General features: G+C 45.5%; 1 protein-coding gene across 1 annotated transcript in view; it reads left to right on the top strand.

Annotated features, from left to right (window-relative positions):
- Positions 1-1,234: 1,234 nt before the first annotated feature.
- Positions 1,235-25,096, top strand: part of ncf4 (neutrophil cytosolic factor 4) — a 106,264-nt gene continuing 82,402 nt past the window's right edge. The window contains exons 1-3 of the mRNA XM_063062333.1: positions 1,235-1,367; positions 1,526-1,610; positions 9,826-9,979. Of these exons, the coding sequence (XP_062918403.1) occupies positions 1,342-1,367; positions 1,526-1,610; positions 9,826-9,979 (265 nt within the window). The 5' untranslated portion in view covers positions 1,235-1,341. The remainder of the gene's footprint in view (positions 1,368-1,525; positions 1,611-9,825; positions 9,980-25,096) is intronic.

Consider the following 25,096-nt stretch of genomic DNA (forward strand, 5'->3'; position numbering starts at 1 on the left):
GATTTTTTTTTAGCCAGAGAGCGGTGAATCTGTGGAATTCTTTGCCATAGGCAGCTGCCATCTATATGTATATTTAAGGGAAAAGTTGATAGATTCATGATTGATTAGGGCATGAAGGGGTATGGGAAAAGACAGGAGAATGAGGCTGAGAGGAAAATTCGATCAACCATGATGAAATGGCAGAGCAGACTCGATGGGCCAAATGGCCTAATTCTCAGAATGAGCATCAGAATCAGGCTCATTATCACCATCATGTGCTGTGAAACTTGTTAACTTAGCAACAGCAGTTCAATGCAATACATAACCTAGCAGAGAAAAAAGTAAATCAATTACAGCATACAGTATATATATTGAATAGATTAAAAATCGTGCAAAAACAGAAATAACATATGTTAAAAAAAGTGAGGTAGTGTTCATGGGTTCACTGTCCATTTAGGAATTGGATGGCAGAGGGGAAGAAACTGTTCCTGAATCCTGAATTCTGCTCTTATGGTCTTTATCACAAGTCCTGGTTATGTGACTGCTAGCACCAGGCAGGCCAACTCTGAAGAGTATTGTTAATGGCTAGGGTCACTCATCTTGTAAAGACACTGCATGGAAGGCGGCAATGGCAAACTACTTCTATAGAAAAATGTGCCAAGAACCATCATAGTCTTGGAAAAGACTGTGATCGCCAATGTCATGTGATAAGATACATGGTAAAAAAGTGAGAAAAAGAGGAAAAAACTAGTGAGGTGGAAGTCATGGGCTCATTCAGAAATCTGATGGCCTAGGGGTAGAACTATTCCTCAACGTTGAGTGTGTGTGTTCATGCTCCTGTACCTCCTCCCTGATGGTAGCAATGAGAAGAGGGCATGTCCTGGGTGAAGGGGACAATACAAGTCGATTTCTCTTTCTTCACCACATCTACACGCCTATGTGTTTATTTATATATTAAAAGAAAAACGAACACAAAGGTGTTCAGTTTCCTCTGCAGTTTCCATGTCGGACATGGTCAGGAGGAGACGCAACTGTTGTTATCCAGCGCTGCAAGTTCCTAGACCGAAAAAACTGATCTTTTAGTCTGAAAGTATGGGACCAGCTGCGATCGTCCCCCACAATCACGTCAAAAATTTGCTTTGGAAACCGATTAACTAGATCATCTTTTTATTACAAATGTGTTAAGGTCAATAAGTCTTCAGGCGCACAACAATCTATTCACACTTCCTCAAACCAGTTTCACAGGAGCAGGAGGCAGTTACAGTACTACTTTCCGCGCTGTCAAACGTCAGCAGATCTATTAACGGCCTGCCCTTATCTTTGCGTTTATTGTACTCGTCCAGAGTGCTGAAGTTTGTAACAATGCACCAGCAACTGAGAGGAGAGAGGTGAGAAGGCATGGGCACCGGTTTGGTGCCTCTTTGTCCCTGAGGGCTCCCCGTGTGGGTGCTGGGGCGGACGGCTGTGAGGAACGTGGTGCGAGCGGGTACACGGGGCGCTGAACGGACCATGACGCGAGAGTTTCACGTTTATTTTGTTTTGGCAGCGATTACGAACAGCTTCCTGACGACGTACCGGTTTCGGCCCACGTCGCTGATATACAACAAGCCAAAGGAATCTCCGGCTACTTTGTGAGTATTTGTTTCTTAAAGGGACAGAGTCCACTCCCGCGTGGGGTGAACAAAGAGAGGATGCAAAGTAGCAGCTCTTTTTACAAGCAACACACATAAAAGTTGCTGGTGAACGCAGCAGGCCAGGCAGCATCTGTAGGAAGAGGTACAGTCGACGTTTCAGGCAGAGACCCTTCGTCAGGACTAACTGAAAGAAGAGCTAGTAAGAGATTTGAAAGTTGGAGGGGGAGGGGGAGATCCAAAATGATAGGAGAAGACAGGAGGGGGAGGGATGGAGCTGGACAGGTGATAGGCACACATTCTTTCTCTCACTCTCCTTTTTCTCCCTCTGTCCCTCTGAATATACCTCTTGCCCATCCTCTGGGTCCCCCCCTTATCTTTCTTCCCGGGCCACCTATCCCATGATCCTCTCGTATCCCCTTTTGCCAATCACCTGTCCAGCTCTCGGCTCTACCCCTCCCCCTCCTGTCTTCTCCTATCATTTTGCATCTCCCCCTCCCCCTCCAACTTTCAAATCCCTTACTCACTCTTCCTTCAGTTAGTCCTGACGAAGGGTCTCGGCCTGAAACGTCGACTGCACCTCTTCCTACAGATGCTGCCTGGCCTGCTGTGTTCACCAGCAACTTTAATGTGTGTTGTTGTCAGGTGATAGGCGAAAGGGATACGAGAGGATCATGGGACAGGAGGTCCGGGAAGAAAGACAAGGTGGCGGGGGTGGGGGGGACCCAGAGGATGTGCAAGGGGTATATTCAGAGGGACAGAGGGAGAAAAAGGAGGGTGAGAGAAAGGATGTGTGTATAAAAATAAGTAACAAATGGGGTACGAGGGGGAGGTGGGGCATTAGTGGAGGTTAGAGAAGATAAGTCCTCTTATTTACCCCTCGATCGTGACCCCACTAAGGAGCACCAGGCCATTGTCTCCCACACCATCACCGACTTTATCCGCTCAGGGGATCTCCCATCCACTGCTACCAACTTTATAGTTCCCACACCCCACACTTCCCGTTTCTACCTCCTACCCAAGATCCACAAACCTGCCTGTCCTGGCCGACCTATTGTCTCAGCTTGCTCCTGCCCCACCGAACTCGTTTCTGCATACCTCGACACGGTTTTATCCCCCCTTGTTCAATCCCTTCCTACCTATGTTCGTGACACTTCTCACGCTCTTAAACTTTTCGATGATTTTAAGTTCCCTGGCCCCCACCACTTTATTTTCACCATGGATGTCCAGTCCTTATATACTTCCATCCCCCATCAGGAAGGTCTCAAAGCTCTACGCTTCTTTTTGGATTCCAGACCTAATCAGTTCCCCTCTACCACCACTCTGCTCCGTCTAGCGGAATTAGTCCTTATTCTTAATAATTTCTCCTTTGGCTCCTCCCACTTCCTCTAAACTAAAGGTGTAGCTATGGGCACCCGCATGGGTCCCAGCTATGCCTGCCTTTTTGTTGGCTTTGTGGAACAATCTATGTTCCGTGCCTATTCTGGTATCTGTCCCCCACTTTTCCTTCGCTACGTTGACGACTGCATTGGCGCTGCTTCCTGCATGCATGCAGAGCTCGTTGACTTTATTAACTTTGCCTCCAACTTTCACCCTGCCCTCAAGTTTACCTGGTCCATTTCCGACACCTCCCTCCCCTTTCTAGATCTTTCTCTGTCTCTGGAGACAGCTTATCCACTGATGTCTACTATAAGCCTACTGACTCTCACAGCTATCTGGACTATTCCTCTTCTCACCCTGTCTCTTGCAAAAACCAAAACCCTTCTCACAATTCCTCCGTCTCCACCGCATCTGCTCTCAGGATGAGGCTTTTCATTTTAGGACGAGGGAGATGTCTTCCTTTATTAAAGAAAGGGGCTTCCCTTCCTCCACTATCAACTCTGCTCTTAAACGCATCTCCCCCATTTCACGTACATCTGCTCTCACTCCATCCTCCCGCCATCCTACTAGGAATAGGGTTCCCCTGGTCCTCACCTACCACCCCACCAGCCTCCGGATCCAACATATTATTCTCCGTAACTTCCGCCACCTCCAACGGGATCCCACCACTAAGCACATCTTTCCCTCCCCCCCTCTCTCTGCATTCCGCAGGGATCGCTCCCTATGCGACTCCCTTGTCCATTCATCCCCCCCATCCCTCCCCACTGATCTCCCTCCTGGCACTTATCCGTGTAAGCGGAACAAGTGCTACACATGCCCTTACACTTCCTTACCGCCATTCAGGGCCCCAAACAGTCCTTCCAGGTGAAGCAACACTTCACCTGTGAGTCGGCTGGGGTGATATACTGCGTCCGGTGCTCCCGATATGGCCTTTTATATATTGGCGAGACCCGACGCAGACTGGGAGACCGCTTTGCTGAACACCTATGCTCTGTCCGCCAGAGAAAGCAGGATCTCCCAGTGGCCACACATTTTAAATCCACATCCCATTCCCATTCTGACATGTCTATCCACTGCCTCCTCTACTGTAAAGATGAAGCCACACTCAGGTTGAAGGAACAACACCTTATATTCCGTCTGGGTAGCCTCCAACCTGATGGCATGAACATCGACTTCTCTAACTTCCGCTAATGCCCCACCTCCCCCTCGTACCCCATTTGTTACTTATTTTTATACACACATTCTTTCTCTCACTCTCCTTTTTCTCCCTCTGTCCCTCTGAATATACCCCTTGCCCATCCTCTGGGTCCCCCCCCCCGCCTTGTCTTTCTTCCCGGACCTCCTGTCCCATGATCCTCTCGTATCCCTTTTGCCTATCACCTGTCCAGCTCTTGGCTCCATCCCTCCCCCTCCTGTCTTCTCCTATCATTTTGGATCTCCCCCTCCCCCTCCAAATTTCAAATCCCTTACTCACTCTTCCTTCAGTTAGTCCTGACGAAGGGTCTCGGCCTGAAACGTCGACTGTACCTCTTCCTGGAGATGCTGCCTGGCCTGCTGCGTTCACCAGCAACTTTTATGTGTATTGCTTGAATTTCCAGCATCTGCAGAATTCCTGTTGTTAGCTTCTTTTTACCCCGTCTTATTTGTCTTGATCTGGGGCAACTCTTGGCTCACCCGCATGGGATGTGCCTGGAGTCATGTATAGTCCTGACAGCAAAATATTCCCAGTTAGGCCTCACCACAATTTCAATGTAACATCCCATCTCCGGTACTCAATACATTGATTTATGAAGCTTTCTTTATGTCCTATCTACATGTGATACTACTTCCAATAAATTAGGTACCTGTATTCATAGAACATATATTTTTACTTTTTTATTCTGACAGGCACATACAAACTTTGTACTCTCAACATTTCACTTTTGGAGGCCTCCCACTTACCAAGTATACCTGTGCCAGAAAACAGCCTGTCCCAATCCACACTTGCCAGATCGTTTCTGATTCAATCAAACTTGGCCTTTCTCCAATTTAGAATCTTTTGTTTCTCACAGCAGTCTGTGATCTCTTTACAAATTTATCTCTATCTCCCTAGGACTGTTGGGTGGTCTGTAATGCCATTAATATGGTACCTTTCTTATTAACACACATAAAAGTTGCTGGTGAATGCAGCAGGCCAGGCAGCATCTCTAGAAAGAGGAACAGTCGACGTTTCGGGCCGAGACTCTTCGTCAGGACTAACTGAAAGAAGAGCTAGTAAGAGATTTGAAAGTAGGAAGGGGAGGGGGAGATCCAAAATGGTAGGAGAAGACAGGAGGGGGAGGGATGGAGCCAATAGCTGGAGAGTTGATTAGCAAAAGGGATATGAGAGGATCAAGGGACAGGAGGCCTAGGGAGAAAGAAAGAGGGAGGGGGAAGCCCAGAGGATGGGCAAGGGATATAGTGAGAGGGACAGAGGGAGAAAAAGGAGAGAGAGAAAAAGAATATATATATACTAAATAAATGACAGATGGGGTACAAGGGGGAGGAGTGGCATTAACGGAAGTTACAGAAGTCGATGTTCATGCCATCAGGTTGGAGGCTACCCAGACGGAATATAAGGTGTTATTCCTCCAGCCTGAATGTGGCTTCGTCTTTACAGTAGAGGAGGCCGTGGATTGACATATCAGAATGGGAATGGGACGTGGAATTAAAATGTGTGGCCACTGGGAGATCCTGCTTTCTCTGGCGGACAGAGCATAGGTGTTCGGCCCTCCTGTCTTCTCCTTTCATTTGGATCTCCGCCTCTCCCTCCCACTTTCAAATCTCTTACTAGCTCTTCTTTCAGTTAGTCCTGACAAAGGGTCTCGGCCCAAAATGTTGACTGTACCTCTTCCTAGAGATGCTGCCTGGCCTGCTGCGTTCACCAGCAACTTGATGTGTGTTGCTTGAAATTCCAGCATCTGCAGATTTCCTCATGTTTACTTTTCTTATTCCTCAGTTCCACCCATTTTACCTCACTAGACGAGTTTTCCAGTTTGCTGACGGAGCACTGCCATGACGTTTTCTCTGGCTAGTAACACCACCCCTCTTCCTCTAATCCCTCCAGCTCTGTCACATCTAAAACAATGGAACCCCGGAATACTGAACTGTCAGTCCTGCTCCTCCTGCATCCAAGTCTCACTAATGGCTACAATGTCATAATTCCAGGTGTTGATCCATTCCCTGAGCTCATCCACTTTTACTACGATACTTCTTGCATTGAAATATATGTAGCTCAGGACACTAGTCACACCATGCTCAACCTTTTGATCCCTAACTTTTTCTGAGGTCTTACCAACCTTTCCATTAATTGTTCTGGCACTCTGGTTCCCATCTCCTTGCAACTCTAGTTTAAACCCCACTGTGCAGCACTCGCAAATTTTCCCACAAAACATTTGATGTCTCTGGGCCATACTTGCTGGAATTTAGAAGAATGAGATGGGATCTTGTTGGAACCTACCTAATATTGAAAGCAACGCACACAAAATGCTGGAGGAACTCAGCAAGCTGGGCTGCATCTATGGAAACGAGTACAATGGACATTTTGGGCTGAGATCCTTCATCAGGATGGGAGGGGTCTAAGCCCAAAACGTTAACTGTACTCTTTTCCGTGGATGCTGCCTGACCTGCTGAGTTCCTCCAGCATTTCGTGTGTGTTGCTTGGATATCCAGCTTCTGCAGATTTTCTCCTATTAGTGATTGGACTAATAGTGAAAGGATTAGATAGCATAGACATAAAGAGGATGTTACTTAGCATGAAGAGTCTAGGAACAGAAGGCATAGCCTCAGAATACAAGGACACTCCTTTAGAACAGAGCTGAGGAGGAATTTCTTTAGCCAGAGGGTGGTGAATCCGTGGGTGGAATTCATTGCCACAGATACAGGCGTATGGAGGGCTATGGTCCCAGTGCAGGTTAATGGAAGTAGGCAGTTTAAATGGTTGAGTATGGACTAGATGTGCTAAGAGGCCTGTTTCTGTGCTGTACTTTTCTATGACTGTGACTGTAGAGGCCAAGTTACTGGGTATATTTAAAGTAGAGGTTGATAGATTCTTGATTAGTAACAGTATTAAGGGTTATGGGGTTAAGGAGAATGGGGTTCCGGAGTAAAATAAGTGTGTCATGGTGGAATAGTGGAGCAAGTTTGGTGGGTCGAATGGTGGAGCAGGTTTGGTGGGTCGAATGGCTTAATTCTGCTCCAATGTTTTCTGGTCTTATTTACCACATTCTGAAACCTGCAGCCTCTTGTATCTACACATATCTTCCTATCTCTGTCTCTACCTGCTCCCCTTCACCTGGTTCCACCCACCAGACCCTGTGCTACCCCTCCCTCCCTCCTCTTCACATTGGCCTCATTCTCCATCTAGATTTAGGGTCTCGATCCAAAATGTCAACTACACCACCAACTGCACCCCCACCCCCAGCAAATGCTGCCTGACCCAATGATTTACTCTGGCATTTTGTTTGTCACTCTAGTTACACCATTAGCTTTTTATACCAAGGTTTAGAGTTTTTCAAGGAGGTTACTAGGAAAGTTGGCAGTGGATATTATCTACAGGGACTTTAGCAAGGCCTTTGACAAAGCCCCACATAGGAGGCTGATCAAGAAGGTTCAGTCACTTGGCATTCAAGATGAGATAGTAAGTTGGATTCAACATTGGCTTAGAGCATCATAGTAGGTTGCCTCTCTGACCGGTTAGCTGTGGCTACTGAAGTGCCACAGGGATGGGTGCTGAATCTATTGTTGTATGTCAATCTAGATGATAATGTAGTCAACTGGATCGGCAAATTTACAGATGACACCAAGACTGGGGATGTTATGGGTAGCAAGGAAGACTATCAGAGATGCAGTAGGATCTGGAACAGCCAGAAAAATGATCTGAAGATCGGCAGATGGAATTTAATGCAGCTAAGTGTGAGGTGTTGCATTTTGAGATGGCAAACCAGGGTAGGAGAGGTACTGAGGAGTGTGGAGGAACAAAGGGATCTTAGACGAAGGGTCTCGGCCTGAAACGTCGACTGTACCTCTTCCTAGAGATGCTGCCTGGCCTGCTGCGTTCACCAGCAACTTTGATGTGTGTTGTTAGAATACAGTTTCATATTTCCTTGAATGTGGCATCACAGGAAGATAAGGACATAAAGAGAGTGTTTGGTACATTTGGCTTCCATAGATAACAATATCGGGTACAGGTTTGTTATGTTGAAGACATCCTGCCTTTAGAATACCTCTTACAGGGGATGTATCTATCCTGTGCCTTCCTAATTGCTGCTGGAATCTCTGGCCATTGCTGCTCTGCTGTCATCCCTGCTAGTGTTCCCTTCCAATCAATTTTAGCTAGCTTCTCTCTAATGCCTCTAATTCCCTTTACTCCACTGTAATACTGATACTTCTGTTTTAGCTTTTCCCTCTCAAAATGCAGGGTGAATTCTATCATATGATGTTCACTGCCTCCCAAGGGTTTCTTTGCCTCATCAAATCTGGTTCATTACACAACACTGAATCCAGAATAATTGATCCCCTAGTGGGCTCAACCACAAGCTGCTCTGAAAAGCTATTTCATATGCTTTCTACAATTTCTCTCTTTTGGGATCTAAAATCAGCATCAACCTGATATTCCTAATCTACCTGAATATCAAAATTCCCCTGACTATTGTAATTTTACCCTTTTAACATGTGGTTTCTATCTCCCATTATAATCTGTAGCCCACATCCTAGCTACTGTTCAGAGGCCTGGATAGAACTCCCATCAGGGTCTTTTTACCCTTGCAGTTCCTTAACTCTACCCACAACAATTCTCCATCTTCCATTTCTGTCACCTCTTACTAAGGATTTGATTTCATTTTTTTTTTCATTTTTTACCAACTGAGCCATGCCAGACCCTCTGCCTACCTGCCTCTACTTTCAATACAATGTGTATCCTTGAATGCTATTGCCCAGCTTTGTTCAGCCACAACCCAGTGATGCCCTCCATGTAATACTTGCCCATCTCTAATCCTGCTACAAGATCATCTACATTATTCCGTGTATTGAGTGCATTCAAATTTAACAACTTCAGCCTTGTATTCGTCACTCCTTTTGATTTTGTCCCCCTATTACACTGCAACTTATCCCAGTGACTGCAATTTTGCCCTGTCATCTGCCTGTTCTTCCTCACAGTCTCACTACATATGGCCACTGCTTTTATACAGACTGGCCCATCCTCAGCCCTATGACTCTGGTTCCCATCCCACTGCCAGATTAATTTTGTCCCAACGGTTCTAGCAAACCTGCCTGCAAGGATATGGGTCCCTCTCAGGTTCAAGTCCAAGCTTTCCTTTTTGTATAGGTGGAACTTCCCCAGAAGAGACCCCAGTGATCCAGAAATCTGAACCCCTGCCCCCTGCACAAGTTCCTCAGCCATACATTCACCTGCCAAATTACCCTATTCTTACCCTCACTGGTGCGTAGCACAGACAGCAATCCAGAGATTACTACCCTTGAGGTCCTGTTTTTCAGCGTTCTACCTAGCTTGATAAATTCTCCCATTTTCATTGTCATTGGTGCTAACATGTGTCAAGACTTCTCGCTGCTCACCCTCCCCCTTTAGAATGCCGTGGGCCTTGACCCTGGCACCTGAGGTGTCTCTCACAATTACAGAATCTTGTGTCTACTCCTCGAGCTATGCATCCCCTATCACTACTGCAGTCCTCTTCTCCCCACATCCCTTCAGAGCCACAGCACCAGACACAGTGCCAGAGAACCGGTCGCTGCAGCTCTCTCCTGGGTTCCTGGATTCTTTGCGTGCTCCATACTGAAGTCATGTCTGTCTCTCTTGCAGCTGTTTGTCATCCAGGTGAAAATGAAAGGCGGGGGTAGATACTTCATATTCCGTCGCTACCGACAATTTCACTATCTCCAGTCCAAGCTTAAGACGAAGTTCAACCCAGAGAATAACAAGAGCTACAACACATGCATCTTGCCTGAGCTCCCAGGTACGGCAAAGAACCTTGTCCTGTCTGTTGGTGGGTTACTCCTTATCACCCCTTTAATTCTATGCGGTATCAGTGGCTGTGTCGAACAAAAGTCCCATCATTTAGGACTGTAGTTGCTGAATAACTGGGCTCTGAAAGCTCATATTTATTCCTCACACACTTTATTTACATGTGTACAAGGAGAACAATCTAGCCCTTCTCTCCACTCTGTTATGGAATCATAGTCATCGAACACTACAGTACAGAGACAGAGACAGATTGATCAAGGTTGACCATGGATATTGTGTCCTCGCCATCTGTATTGTTGGTGCAGCGCTGTCTGTGGCTGACGAGACCAATGTGAGAGTGGCAGACTCTGCTGCGAGGGTCTCATATATAAGTAGTCTCAGCTCTGCGGGAGATGCTTTGCGTTCCTTTCTATGTCTTCTGCTGCTTTCAGGAATCTTTCCTCACCTGACTTAAGGTGATGTTTCAGGGTGTTTTTCCATCTGGTGCGGTCAGCTGCAAGTTCCTCCCAGGTCTTAATGTTGATGTCCTGTGCCTTCACGTCCCAATTGAGGACATCGTTGATGCAGAGTTGTGGGCAGCCAGCGGTTCTCTTGCCTGTAGCCAGTACACTGTTGAGGGTTTCTTTTGGGGTGCAGACATGGGCCAAGCAGGCCGCATTGAGAGAGAATTTCAGCATTGGGTACTCTGTCTCTCCAGGAGATGTCCAAGATGTAATGAAGGCACCTTCAGTGGAAAGTGTTGAGCCTTCTCTCCTGCTTAGCATATGTTGTCCAGGTATCGCTGCTGTACAGCAGTGTACTGGTGACACAAATGTTGTACATTGCCATCCTTGTTTCTACTGAAGAGCTTGGAGCTCTCCCAGATCTGTCTGGTGAGGCAGGCAAGAGTTGTTGCGGCCTTCCTGATGCACTTGTCAATTTCTGCACCCAGGGAGAGGTTGCCACTGATGATGGACCCCAGGAATGTGAACTGATGAACCAGTTTGTGGTTATCAACGGCAATGTCTGGTGGTGCCTCCACATCTGTCCCAAGACCTTTATCATTTCACACAGATAGTCAGACCAGACTCCTTGCAGGCCTGGGAGAAGTGAACCGTCAGGCTCTGGAGGTGCTGCAGAGTGTGAGTTGTGACTGCTGCATTAGCAGCAAACAGCATGTCTCTGATCATAGCCTCACACACTTTGGTTTTCACTCTTGGCTGGTGAGGTTAAAAATCCTGCCATCTAATCTACTGTGGAGGTAGATCCACTCTGTTTCAGTGCCAAATACTTGCCTCAGGAAAAGGGTAATGAAGATGTCAAAAAGTGTGGAGGGTGAGAATTCTTCTTCTTCTCCGTCATGTTTTAAGGCAGTTGGCACCCAGCTTAATGGTGCATTATCACCACCTTCTGCTCCGGAGTGTGCAATAGACTTACATTCTAAATCCCTTCACCCAATCACACACGCGCACATACCGTAACCTACACTTTATCCTCCCATCTTTGGCCATCTTAGTACCCTATTCCTGCTTATCCATCATATCCTATATAAAAAAAACCTGTATCCCTCAGGAAAGCTAAAAATACCCTGACCTGTGCTCTCTCACCCATGCCCAGCAACCCTTTTAATGTGAATTCCTGCACCCCCAATTCCCTTAGATTAATTTTCATCATCTCTCTCTGTATTCCATACTTCCTGCAACTCAGAACTACATGTTCTACTGACTCCTCTTCCTGACATTCCTCACACAATCCTGTCTGGTGTTTCCCTATCATTTTCAATGTTTTGTTTAATGCACAGTGCCCCAGCCTTAACCTAGTCCACACAGTTTCCTCTCTTCTGTATCCACTACCTACCCTAGTACCTATAACACTCTTTTGTATTTGATATAAATGCCTCCCTTTCCCCTCCCTGTCCCATCTTTCTTGCCACATTTGGTTGATTTTTTTCCAGATTACACACCTAACCTCTGCTTTACTGATACTAATGTGCATTTCTATATTTTCTTTCTTTAACGCCCTCTTTGCCAACTCATCCACCCATAGAATTTTTTTTATTTGTGAGAATATAGCTTGCTTAGAGTAGCCGTCCATCCCACTCCCATCTATGTATCTATTCAAATTTCTCTTAAATGTTGAAGTTGAGTCCATATCCACCACTTCTGCAGGAAGCTTGCTTCACACTCTCATTACCCTCTGTGAAGAGTGGAGAAATCCCCTTTTTGACTTGCTTACTTACTGTCAGTTCTTACTGATGCTTAGGGCAGCAATGAAAGTCCTCCATCTCTGTCTGTCCTTGGCATCTTGGAACTTTGTATCTTTTTTTATGCAAGCATTTCTAAATGACAATAAACGAGGACTGAGTGTCCTCATAATCTAATCTAATCTAATCTTCGGTGCTGATCAGGGCTTCCTTCATCATGTCAGTAGCGTCCTCTTGGTTTTCACTGCTGTCAGCCACACAAGTCCCAGATGGAGACTCAAGAATACCATCACACACAGATGTATAAGGATTCTTCATTGGCATTTCTGTAACAGTTTTGTTTGACCGGACAGACCCGAACCTGGAGGGCTGGTGGACCACTTTTAGTCTGGCCGCTACCATTTGACCTGTTTGATATGGGTGATCCGACCAAGGGTCAACATAGCTCCCTGGGTCATTGAGGAATGTAAACTTCCAAATAACGACAAGGGTGTGGTCCTTTTGGTGGAAATTCCCCCTCCTGTTTCCCTTCAAGTTCTAGCCTCACTTAACCTCAGTGGAAAAAGCCTGCTTGCATTTACCATATCCATACCCTTCATTGCGGGGTGAGGTGGAGGTACGTCTCTATCAAAGGAGGTGTAAGGTGTTCCTTCCCTCCACTAGCCTGCAGGTCACTCTTGGATAAGGTGTAACACCTGTTTAGCCCTCCTCGACCGGGCCATGTGAAGCCATGGGAACAGGTGGTGGATGGTCGTGTGAGCAGCTAGTGCATATCATAAGTCCTAGTTATGTGACCACTGATGCCAGGCAGACAATCTCTGAAGTGTATTGGTAATAGCTAGGGTCACCTGTCTTGTAAAGACTCTGCCCAGAAGAAGACAATGGCAAACCACTTCTGAGGAAAAATTTGCCAAAAACAATGATGGTCATGACTACGCAACACACATAAAAATTGATGGTGAACGCAGCAGGCCAGGCAGCATCTTTAGGATGCAGCATCTATATATCTTCCTATAGATGCTGCCTGGCCTGCTGCATTCACCAGCAATTTTTATGTGTGTTGCTTGAAATTCCAGCATCTGCAGATTTCCTGGTGTATGGTCATGACTACAATCACTCCACGTCATACCCTTCATAATCAAATAAAGCTTGTTCTGGTTTGAACAGAACAAAGCCATTTTTATACAGAATTGATTATCCAATAAGGAGATTGAGCATTTGGTAAACTGAGTATAATCAAATTCCTTATTTGCATATTCAATCAAATATAAAAGCCAATAGAGTCAATAGAGCTGACAACCGACAACACTTTGAAGTTAATAATGTGATTGTGCTCTTGCTAGTGTGTGTGTGCCGTACATTGTTCGTACATCCTTATCTTGTCTCTACGTGTCAAGCAGCTCCGGTCCCCTGCTGTGCAAACGGAAGCAATGCTCTTTAAGGCTCTTTCTTGTCTAGGTTGACTGCACTCTATCTGTAAACCATTCTTGTCTGGACATTATCTTAATCCTTGCATTGCTACATTGCAACTTCCACAGTACAACATAACAATCTATATTTTAAACTTAACTTCTAAAACGCCCCATCCCAAAACATCAACTCTTTATTTCCTTCCGTAGATGCTACTTGACCTGCTGAGCTCCTGCTGCACTTTTTGTGATTTGCAGCATCTGCAGAATCTCTTGTGTCTCTGCTGGGGAAATTCAATCGGCTGAGCTGTATCTGTGTGGGAAAAGGAACTGTCAATATTTTGAATCAAAATCCTGCAGCAGGTCTGCCTCTGGGATCCTCAGGTGGTAATAAGGTTTTCCTCCTCAGTTTAGTACAACTTAATCTTCATTAGCCTTCAAGTTACAGTTCTCTGCAAAAGTCTTAGGCACATGTAATGGGCTGGGTTGATCAGATCCAAAATACAAGTTTCCCCCGCCATCCGAAGGTAGAGCATTCCTATGAAACGGTTCGTAAGCCGAAATGTCGTAAAGTGAAGAAGCAATTACTATTTATTTATATGGAAAAATTTTGTGAGCGTTCGCAGACCCAAAAAAACCTACCAAATCATGCCAAATAACACATAAAACCTAAAATAACAGTAACATTTAGTAAAAGCAGGAATGATATGATAAATACACAGCCTATATAAAGTAGAAATACTTTTCCACAATCATTACTGCACTGTTCCCCATCGTGAAAATCTCACGCAAGCGCTGTTGGCAAAAACACGGCGCAAGCGCTCTCCAGTAACCTTTAAGCTATGAAGCTGCCAAATCATACCAAATAACATGTAAAAATACACAACCTATATAAAGTAGAACAGTGTACAGTGTATGTACAGTGTAGTATCACTTACCAGAACCAGGAAGACAGCGCCGAGCACACTGATGATGGTGTGTTAGGCTGAGTGGTCGCAGGTTGGGTGGTGTAGTGGCCCCCACCCTCCGGGCCACCAACCAAAGCCGATCTGCAAAGCATGCAGGGGTGCAGCGGCAGCCGGGAGGCACACAGCACCTCTTTAAGAAAAAAGCCGAAACAAACATGCTAATTAATTAGGTGCCGCCCGGCACGTAATTGTCGGCCCAGATCAGTGCCGTGTTGTCTCCGATTTGAGCCGACAATTACGTGTTGGGCTGCACCTAATTAATTAGCATGTTTATTTCGGCTTTTTTCTTAAAGATATGCTGCGTGCCTCCCGGCTACTGCTGCATTCTCCACGAATCAGTATCTGTCCGTGGCCTGGGGGTTGTGGTGGTGGGACACTGGGGTGTCACCTCGTCGTCTGTTTCCATTAGGGCAGGCAGGTCATCTTCTATCTCTGCCCGCCTCGATGTCGAAGGTCGAGGTTCGTTGTCTGCTGTGGCTGATGGTGGAAGGCTTGCTTGACTGCTGAGCCTCGCGCATTTTTCTATCACACAGTTCTTTGTAAGGACTCAAACCATCCTGCAAATATCCCCTAAACCGACGTACCCTTTCAAACTTAAAGTTGTACTTTATCATTACTCATTCGGTTTTGATTGTTATTCTTTTTTCTTCCAATTGCATCAGCTCTTCATCTATCAGATCTTGGTCATGGGATGCCAAAACCTCTTCAACATCATGTTCGTCAGCTTCCACAAGCCAAACTCACTTTGTCCTTTCTTCGTTCACCACGATCGAAATGCTTAATTATGTCTAGTTTTATGCTAAGTGTAACACCTTTACGAGCTCTTTTAGGCTTTTCCGATACCATAGAATTCATCTTGCAAAGGACTGCTCACAGGCACGTGTTTAAGCAATGCCGGTGAGAATGCAGTTCCGAATCCGGGAGAGTGGCTGCTCGGGGCGCACGCTGCCTTGTATCACGCGCTGCTTTTTTTCATAACAGTGAAAACACCTTCTGAAAGCAAAAAACAAGGTACTAATGTAGGTCTTTCGTAACAATGAGGTTTCGTAAAGCGAACGTTCGAAAAGCGGGGGACACCTGTACCTGAAACCAATTCGACCGTCCAGCCAGGAGACGTGGGAATAAGCATACAAGCACAACAAAGTAACTTCATCCTAATTTAAAATCATAAAATAGAAAGCACAAATAAGCACACAAAATACTAAGCAGTAAGGTACGAAAATTTTCATAAAGATTTCAGGGCTCACGATTTTTCGTCTCCACTTGATTGTTGCTGCCATGCATGGATGTCCAGGCAGGTAATTTAGGATCATTTAAGAGACTCTTAGATAGGCACATGGATGAATGAAAAATGGAGGGCTACTTAGGAAGGAAGGATTAAATTGATCTTAGAGAGGTTAAAAGGTCGGCAAAATACCATGGGCTGAAGGTCCTCTACTATGTTCTGTTGATTTGCTTTGATAATGCTTGCGTAAGAAGTGTGTTGAACCCTAAATCCTGTCCAACTTTAAGGATGTACCATGCCTGCATATAAATTGCAGAAGTGGTTAATGACACATATTAGCCAGATGTTCCTGACAGCTGTATGCTGGTGGGGTGCAGTCTACCCTCTTTAGTACTGAGGCTCTGGACAAGCCCAGCAACTTGTCTGTTCATTTTCATGGTTCTCCTTGTGATCCCCTGGCCCTCTGCTGTTAGAGTGTTCATCTCACTGAGCTGACCCAGCAGCTCATCCACACAACCCAGAAATCACAAGACCAGATGAGTCAGAGTTGACCGAAAACCACACGATATTTTGTAGAACAAAATGTATGAGGAATGGAATGACTTTGCTTTTTGACATCTGGCATAAATATCTTTCACATGCAATACATAACTTTGACTTTGAGTTCAATTCCCAGCACTGTCCATAAGGAGTTTGTACACATTGACCACATTGGTTTCCTTCTAGTGCTCCAATTTCCTCCACATACCAAAGAGTTAGTAGGTTCTTTGATCAAATATATATGCTAATGGGCGGTTTGGCTGGAAGGGCCTGGTACCATGCTGTATCTCTAAATAAATAAATGAATAAGTAAATGGTTATTAATGACATCCTCAGGGACATGGAGATGCTGCCTCATAGATCCAGTGATCCATGTTCTAAGTATAACGTAATTATCAAAGTACACATACATCACCATATATTACCGAGAGTTAATTTCTTGTGAGCATTCTCAGTAAATCTAAGGAAGACCACACCCAACGCAGCAACCAATGTGCAAAAGACAACAAACTGCGCAGATACAATAGGAGTATCAGTGCATTAGGGATGCAGAATCAAAAAGAGTAGCAAATACAGTACTCAAAATGTTATATCTCCATACACGGAGTGTAAGAAATAAGGTGCATGATCTCGTTGCATTATTAGAGATTGTTGAATGTGATGTTGTGGCAATCACTGAATCGTGGCTGAACAATGGTTGTAGTTGGGAGCTGAATGTCCAAGCATACACAGTGTATCGGAGGGACAGGAAGGTAGACAGACGGGGTGGCATGGCTCTGCTGGTAAAGAATAGCATCAAATCATTAGAAAGATGTGAAGTAGGATTGGAAAATGTTGAATCTTTCTGGGTTGAGTTAAGAAACTGCAAGGGTAAAAGGACCCTGACTGTAGTTATATACAGGCCTCCCAACAGTGGCTGGGATGTGGCTGCAGATAACAATGGGAAATAGAAAAGGTGTGTCAAAAGGGCAATGTTACGATAGTCATGGGAAACTGTAACAGGCAGGTAGATTGGGAAAATCAAGTTAGTAATGGATCTCAAGAGAGTAAATTTGTTGAATGCCTATGAGATGGCTTTTTAGCTCAATTTGTCGTTGAGCCTAGTAGGGGATCAGCTCTACTGGATTGGATGTTATATAATGACCTGGAGGTGATTAGGGAGATTAAAGTAAATGAACCCTGAGGTGTCAGTGATTGAATTCAACTTGAAATTTGATAGGAAGAAAGTCTGATGCAGCAGTATTTCAGTGGGGTAAAGGAAATTACAGTGGTATGAGAGAGGAGTTGGCCAAAGTAAATTGGAAGGATCTGCTGATAGGGATGACAGCAAAACAGCAATGGTGTGAGCTTCTGGGAAGAATGAGGAAGGTGCAGGATAGATGTATTCCAAAAACAAAGAAATATTCAAATGGCAGAATTGTAAAACCATGGCTGACAAGGGAAGTCAAAGCTAATGTAAATACTAAAGAGAGGGCATGCATAAAGCAACATCGATGACTGCTCCGTACAGATCGTTAAGAGCACCAAATTCACCTGGCAGAGAATCTCACCTGGTCCCTCAACACCAGCTCCACAGCAAAGAAAGCCCAGCAGCGTCTCTACTTTCTGCGAAGGCTGAGAAAAGTCCATCTCCCACCCCCCCATCCTCACCACATTCTACAGAGGTTGTATTGAGAGTATCCTGAGCAGCTGTATCATTGCCTGGTTCAGAAATTGTACCATCTCAATCCGATCCGCAAGACCCTGCAGTGGATAGTGAGGTCAGCTGAGAAGATCATCGGGGTCTCCCTTCCCACCATTACAGACGTTTACGCCACACACTGCATCCGTAAAGCAAACAGCATTATGAAGGACCCCACACACCCCTCGTACAAACTCTTCTCCCTCCTGCCATCTGGCAAAAGGCACCGAAGCATTCGGGCTCTCACAACCAGACTATGTAACAGTTTCTTCCCCCAAGCCATCAGACTCCTCAATATCCAGAGCCTGGACTGACACCAACCTACTGCCCTCTACTGTGCCTATTGTCTTGTTTATTATTTATTGTAATGCCTGCACTGTTTTGTGCACTTTATGCAGTCCTGGGTAGGTCTGTAGTCTAGTGTAGTGTGTTGTTTTAGGTGTAGTTTTTGTATTGTTCATGTAGCAGCATGGTCCTGAAAAACGTTATCTCGTTCTTACTGTGTACTGTACCAGCATGGTCGAAATGACAATAAAAAGTGACTTGACTTGACTTGAAAAATTAGCAGGAAGGTAAAGGATTGGGGCACTTAAAAACCTGCAGAAAACAACTAAAAGAATCATTAGGAGGGAAAAGATGAAATATGAAAGCAACCTAGCAAATAATATCAAAGTGGATAGAAAAAACTTCTTCAAGTATATAAAAAATAAAAGAGAGATGAGAGTGGATATAGGACCGCTAAAAAATGAGGCTGGAGAAATAATAATGAGGGACAAGGAGATGGCAGATGAATTAACTGAGTATTTTGCATCAGTCTTCGCTGTGGAAGACACCAGCACGTGCTAGATGTTGAAGGGTGCAAGGGAAGAGAAGTGAGTGCAGTTGCTATTAGAAGGTGCTGAAAAAGCTGGAAGACCTGAAGGTACTTAAGTCACCTGGGCCAGATGAACAGCGCCTTAGGATTCTGAAAGATGTAGCAGTAGAGATTGTGGAGGCATTAGTAATGATGGTTCTAAGATCATTGGACTCTGTCATGGTTGCAGAGGTCTAGATACTGCAAATTCCAGAGTATAAGCCGACCCCCCCCCCCTCCATTTTCAAGGTTAAAACAGTGACTTTTTATGTTACCTTTGTATAAGCCGATTGTAGAGGTTTTTGATTTAACCAGAGAAGATCACAAGATCTCACATGCCGGTACTTATTTTTGCCGGATCCGGAACCTGGAAATTTTGTGAACCAGTACCTGCTAAGAAAACAGGCCTACACATTGCAGAGCGTTATAAGTGAATTCTTAATAAATAAATCAGGGAAGGAAGTTTTGGATTAGGTTCCCAATAGTAAAGAATCCTCTGGAATGTAACCCCCGTGAAACCATTTAGCACCCATTGTAATCTCGTTAAAACATAACACGGGGTGGCGGGTTCAGTACGTGTACTCAGTATTGAGTTTGCGACCACCATGTACAAAAGATTAAAACGAATGCGATATGATGCTGGCTTCAAGCTGAAGGTTGTTGATTTTGCTGAAGGAACGAATAATTCGGCAACTGCTAAGAAGTTTAGTGTAAACAAGAAACAAGTGAGAGAGTGGAGAAAGGCAGAGGACACGCTGAGGGAAATGCCAACGATGAAATGTGCAAACCGCGGGAAAACATGCCAATGGCCAGAACTGGAAGAAAAAGTTTTAGAGTGGGTGAATCACCAGCAATCGTCTGGATATATTGTTACCAGAGAAATGATTCAAGTTCAAGCATTGAAATGGGACAAAAAACACTGTGAGGTCAGTGAAAATTTCAAAGCTACGTGAAGTTGGTGCACCTGATTTATGAATAGACATGATCTTGTGTTGAGACAAAAAACAAAGATTGCTCAGTAAATTCCCGAGGGGTGTTGTTGTTTACGTCCAAAAACGTTGCTGGATGGACAAAGCAGGTTGCTTGAAGTGGGTTAAAGAGGTGTGGCGTCGACGTCCCGAAGGTTTCGGGAAGGAAAAGTCGCTACTTGTCTGGGTCATGTTCAAAGCACACTTGTCAGGTGAGACAAAAGCAGCATTGAAAGCTGAAAATACGGACATTGAGGTCACCCCTGGTGGTTTGATGTCTGTGCTCCAGCCACTAGATGTGAGTTTAAACAAACCATTCAAAGAATTCATGCGTCGACAGTGGAATGAATTTGAGTCAAAAACAGCCAATAAATACGACCTGTCTTCCGTGTATTCGTTTTTCCAAAGTTGGCACCCTCTGTATAAGCCGACCCTCTAATTTTAGGACCAAAATTTAGAGCCAAATTCTCAGCTTATACACCGGAATTTACCGTAATTGCAAATGTCACTCCACTTTTGAAGAAAGGAGGAAGGCAGCAGAAAGGAAGTTATAGACCAGCTAGCCTGATCTCAGTGGTTGGGAAGATGTTGGAGTCAATTGTTAAGGACGAAGTTATGAAGTACTTGGTGACACAGGACAAGGTAGGACAAAGTCAGCATGGTTTCCTTAAGGGAAAAGCTTACCTGACGAACCGGTTGAAATTCTTTGAGGAGATTACAAGTAGGATTGATAAAGGAGATGCAGTGGATATTTGGACTTTCAGAAGGCCTTTGACAAGGTGCCACACATGAGGCTGCTTACGCAGGACAGGACAGTTAATGGTATGGTTAGAGCATTGTCTGATTAGTAAGAGGCTGCAAGTGGAAGTAAAAGGATCCTTTTCTGGTTGGCCGCCAGTAACTAGTGGTGTTGGGAATGCTTCCTTTTATGCTGCATATCAATGATTTAGATGATGGAATAGATGCTTTGTTGCCAAGTTTGCAGGTATGAAGATTGGTCGTGTTGAGGAAACAGGAAAGCTGCAGAAGGACTTAGACAGATTAGGAGAATGGGCAAGAAGGTGGCAAATGAAATGCAATGTTGAAAAATACATGGTCATGTACTTTAGTAGAAGAAATAAATGTGTAGACTATTGTAATGGTCTTTGCCCCACTGATTCCTGTTGCCTAGCCATCGACCCCACCAAACAGTGCAAATGCTTTGGTGCGGATAAGGTGTGAGTCGCCCAATGATCAGCCACGACACAAATATCAAACAATATACAAAGCACGAGTAAAGAATTATACTTTATAGCAAATTTTTGGTGATGGGTTAGTAGCAACAACTAAAAGAAAAGGCTCCACATAAGTAACTTATCAGTCTTGTGCACAATTGTAGGCCGTATCTCGGGTAATGATGAGTTTGAGTACAGAGAGGAAATTAAGAATCTGCTGGCATGGTGCGAAGACAATAACCTATCCCTCAACGTCAGCAAGACGAAGGAATTGGTTGGTGGTGCGCAAGTGGAACAGGTCAAAAGCTTTAAGTTCCTCGGGGTCAATATCACAAATGACCTGAATTGGTCCAACCAAGCAGAATCCACTGCCAAGAAGGCCCACCAGCGCCTTTACTTCCTGAGAAAACTAAAGAAATTTGGCCTGTCCCCTAAAACTCTCACTAACTTTTATAGATGCACCGTAGAAAGCGTTCTTCTAGGGTGCATCACAACCTGGTATGGAAGTTGTCCTGTCCAAGACCGAAAGAAGCTTCAGAAGATCGTGAACACGGCGCAGCACATCACACAAACCAATCTTCCGTCTGTGGACTCACTTTACACCGCATGCTGTTGGAGCAGTGCTACCAGGATAATCAAGGACACGACCCGCCCAGCCAACAGTCTTTTTGTCCCTCTTCCCTCCGGGAGAAGGTTCAGGAGCTTGAAGACTTGTACGGCCAGATTTGGGAGCAGCTTCTTTCCAACCCTGATAAGACTGTTGAACGGATCCTGACCTGGATCTGGGCCGTACCCTCCAAATATCCGGACCTGCCTCTCGGTTTTTTTGCACTACCTTACTTCCCATTTTTCTATTTTCTATTTATGATTTATAATTTAAATTTTTAATATTTACTGTTACGTACCCCGTAACTGGGTTGCCAAACCAGCAGAAATGGATCACTCAGTTGGAGTCTGGAGTACTAGAACTAAGAAAGTTTTATTAAGGAAACAAGCAACACAGTAATCGGAAGGATAATAAATGCAACAGTTCAGTGATGATAAACACACATGTGCACAGAATTAAGATAACAGCATCAATCAAGCTCTATCGTTGTCTAGGGGTAAATGACCAATTTCAAAATGACTCAAAGTTCAGTCCAGTTTAGTAGTTCAGTTCGCAGTAATCGTTGCCATGGCGGTGGACAATGTGGGGGAAGAGAGAGATAGAATAGGAACAACTCATCATTCAGAACGGCTTCACTCACAGACCAGCAAGATGGCTCACAGACCAGCGAGATGGCTCACAAACAGCTTTTGGGCGGGTCCTTGGTGATGTCACCTGAGGTCACCGACTGTGACCCCTCCTCCAGATGCGGTCGATCCTCTGCAGTGAACCCGGCACCCAGGCAAGGGCGGACACACACCGGGTTCCCGCTGATCGTACCTTTCCACCCTTGTCGTTGTCTGGGACTTCTCACCCACTCGTGAGAAGCGCACCGCTTCCAGGGTCTCGTTACCTCGGGTGGCGTGTGTGTCTGTCTTAGCGAACCTGTCCCTTTTTATCCCCCTGCTGGGGTATCGCCTGTCCATCACTTCAAACAGTTCAGGCTTCAAAGGGGGGAGCCGCTCCAGACAGCTCTTCCTCCCACATCCCTTCATTACACATCTCCAGACGCTGCTCCATTGTTCCTTATCTCTCCTTCCCCTGAGGGCAGGTGGCAGACCAACTGCTGATGCCACTGATGCTAGCCCAGGCCAGCAAACATCTTAATTTTATGTGTATTCTCGTAACACTTCCCCCCTTTAAGGATTTTTACCGGGAGGTAAAAATTACAAACATGACTACATTATCTGATACATACACAATATACATCTTTAACAGTTATTTAGCTAATACAGAGAATTTGAAGCTGTCAACACCTTGACAGACAGTCATCACATTTTCTGTTCCTTTTACACGTGTTATTAATAATCCCTTAGACCAGGCTCCAACTCAGCAAACTTCATAGTGGCCAAAAACACTGATGAATTGCGACCAATGTAACCTCTCATTTGGTTTTGTCCCGGACCACAATAACAAGGGTCGTCCCATTCCGACTCAATTTTCTCTCGCAAGGGCTTAGTAGGAGGGGGACGGGTATTGACCGCAGAGTTATTGCAAAACTTCCTGCAGTAACCCACCATCTCCAAAAGCCTTCTGAGGGCCCTCTTGTCTGTCGGGGTTGGGAGGTCAGCGATAGCCTGCACTGTAGCTTGCATCACTGCCAGCTGCCCCTGTGTCACCACAATTCCCAGGTAAGTGACTCTCGTGTGGCCGAATTCATTTTTTTCAAGGTTCACTATCAAGCTGGCTTCAGACAGCTGTATTAAATTGCCAATACACACCTCTGTGTTCATCAGCCCTTTAGTCACTGAATTACTCAAAAAATATGGATGTTGTTTACTTGGCTGCCCTATTGTAACAGACATAACCCAACGTCCCAGTTCTTTGCATTTCCTCGGGACAATCAAACACATGGGTGCGAGTCGTTTAATTACTCCTTCTAAAGATTCGCTTTGTTCGGGGATTAAGGGAGAGACCTTATCAGTAGACCTGGCCAAAACAATAGCCTTCTCCCATCTGACCGATCCCATCCTAACCTTTTCAAAATGGTTCTTTCCTCTTATCAAGGGGCCCCTAGCTTCATTGATTTCCACGCTAACACCGACCAGGTTTGTTAGCATATCAAAAACCGGTGACCGTCTCAGTTCGCGTCGGTCATGATCAATAACATTTTTCCCCCTGGGCAGCCGGTAAATCTCTTTCATGATTCCACCAACTGTTTCCTCCAGCACCGCAAAATGTCCACCGGGGGGTACCTCGTGGGCCATGTTAAAAACCTCATCCCCATAACTCTTTTGCACCACCCCCCATTCCTCATCTGCGGGTACTGTACTTGATTTCCCTTTCTTCCTTAGCACTTCCTCCTCCGCACAATAGCTTGTCAAGGCTGTGTCAGAGAGGGCTGTCTCGGCAAAAACCATCAGCCCCTCGTCTCGCTCCTGCGTCTGCACAAATTCTTTCCTGGCTACTGCTACGTCCGTCCCAGCTCCCTCACTACCTCTTATCTCACTACACCCTGTCTCATACAAGGTTGGCAGAAATGTTTCAGCCAAATTCACCATCGCGGGCGGGGCCTCCATGCTGGCAGGCTGACCCGTCAATCTCACGACTGGGAACACGATTCCTCCGGCGATGTCATTACCGAGCAAGACTTCCACGTCTTTCATTGGTAATTCGGACCTCACCCCGATCGTGACTAGTCCAGAGACCAGGTTGCTCTGTAAATGTATCTGGTGCAAAGGGACTGACTCTGTCCCTTCCCCAACACCTTTGACCTCTACCTCCCCAGTCTGGGTCTCTGAGCTAAACTCTAATACACTCTTCAGTATTAGTGACTGACACGCTCCCGTGTCTCTCCAGATCCGCACTGGAACTGGTTTTAACCTCTCCTTCACTGACACCAGTCCGGCCGAGATAAACCTCTCGCGCCCTTCCTGGACTTTTTCAGACCTGTCCTTCCCTAGCGGTTCGCTTAACAGCTCAATACAGCCATTCAAAATTTCCGCTTTTCCTTTCCCCGTCTCCTTCCTTGGGGCAAAGCACCTGGACGCAAAGTGTCCGGCTTTCCCACAATTATAACAGACGACCCCAGGAGACTTCCTACCAGACTGCTCCCGGTCTACCTTATCCTTTTCACTAGTCCCCGGCTTACTTTCTGACTTTTCCGGTGGACTCTCCCCGCCGTCCTGACTACCCTTCTGGTAGCCTTTACTCGGGGCAACCTTCATTTTATGCGTCAACGCATACTCATCCGCTAACTTAGCAGTTGCGGCTAACGTGGCTGCCTCTTTCTCATCGAGGTAGGGTCTCATACCCTCAGGGACACAACCTTTAAACTGCTCAATCAGAACCAGTTGCAGCAGTCTGTCGTAATCCCCCTCTACCCCTTTCGAGGCGCACCAACGCTCACAATATGTTTGCATCTCACGAGCAAACTCCAAATACGTGCGGTCCCACCGCTTCCTCGCATTCCGGAACCTCTGC

This window comes from Mobula hypostoma, chromosome 11, assembly GCF_963921235.1.
Source record: "Mobula hypostoma chromosome 11, sMobHyp1.1, whole genome shotgun sequence".
Taxonomy (NCBI): Eukaryota; Metazoa; Chordata; class Chondrichthyes; order Myliobatiformes; family Myliobatidae; genus Mobula; species Mobula hypostoma.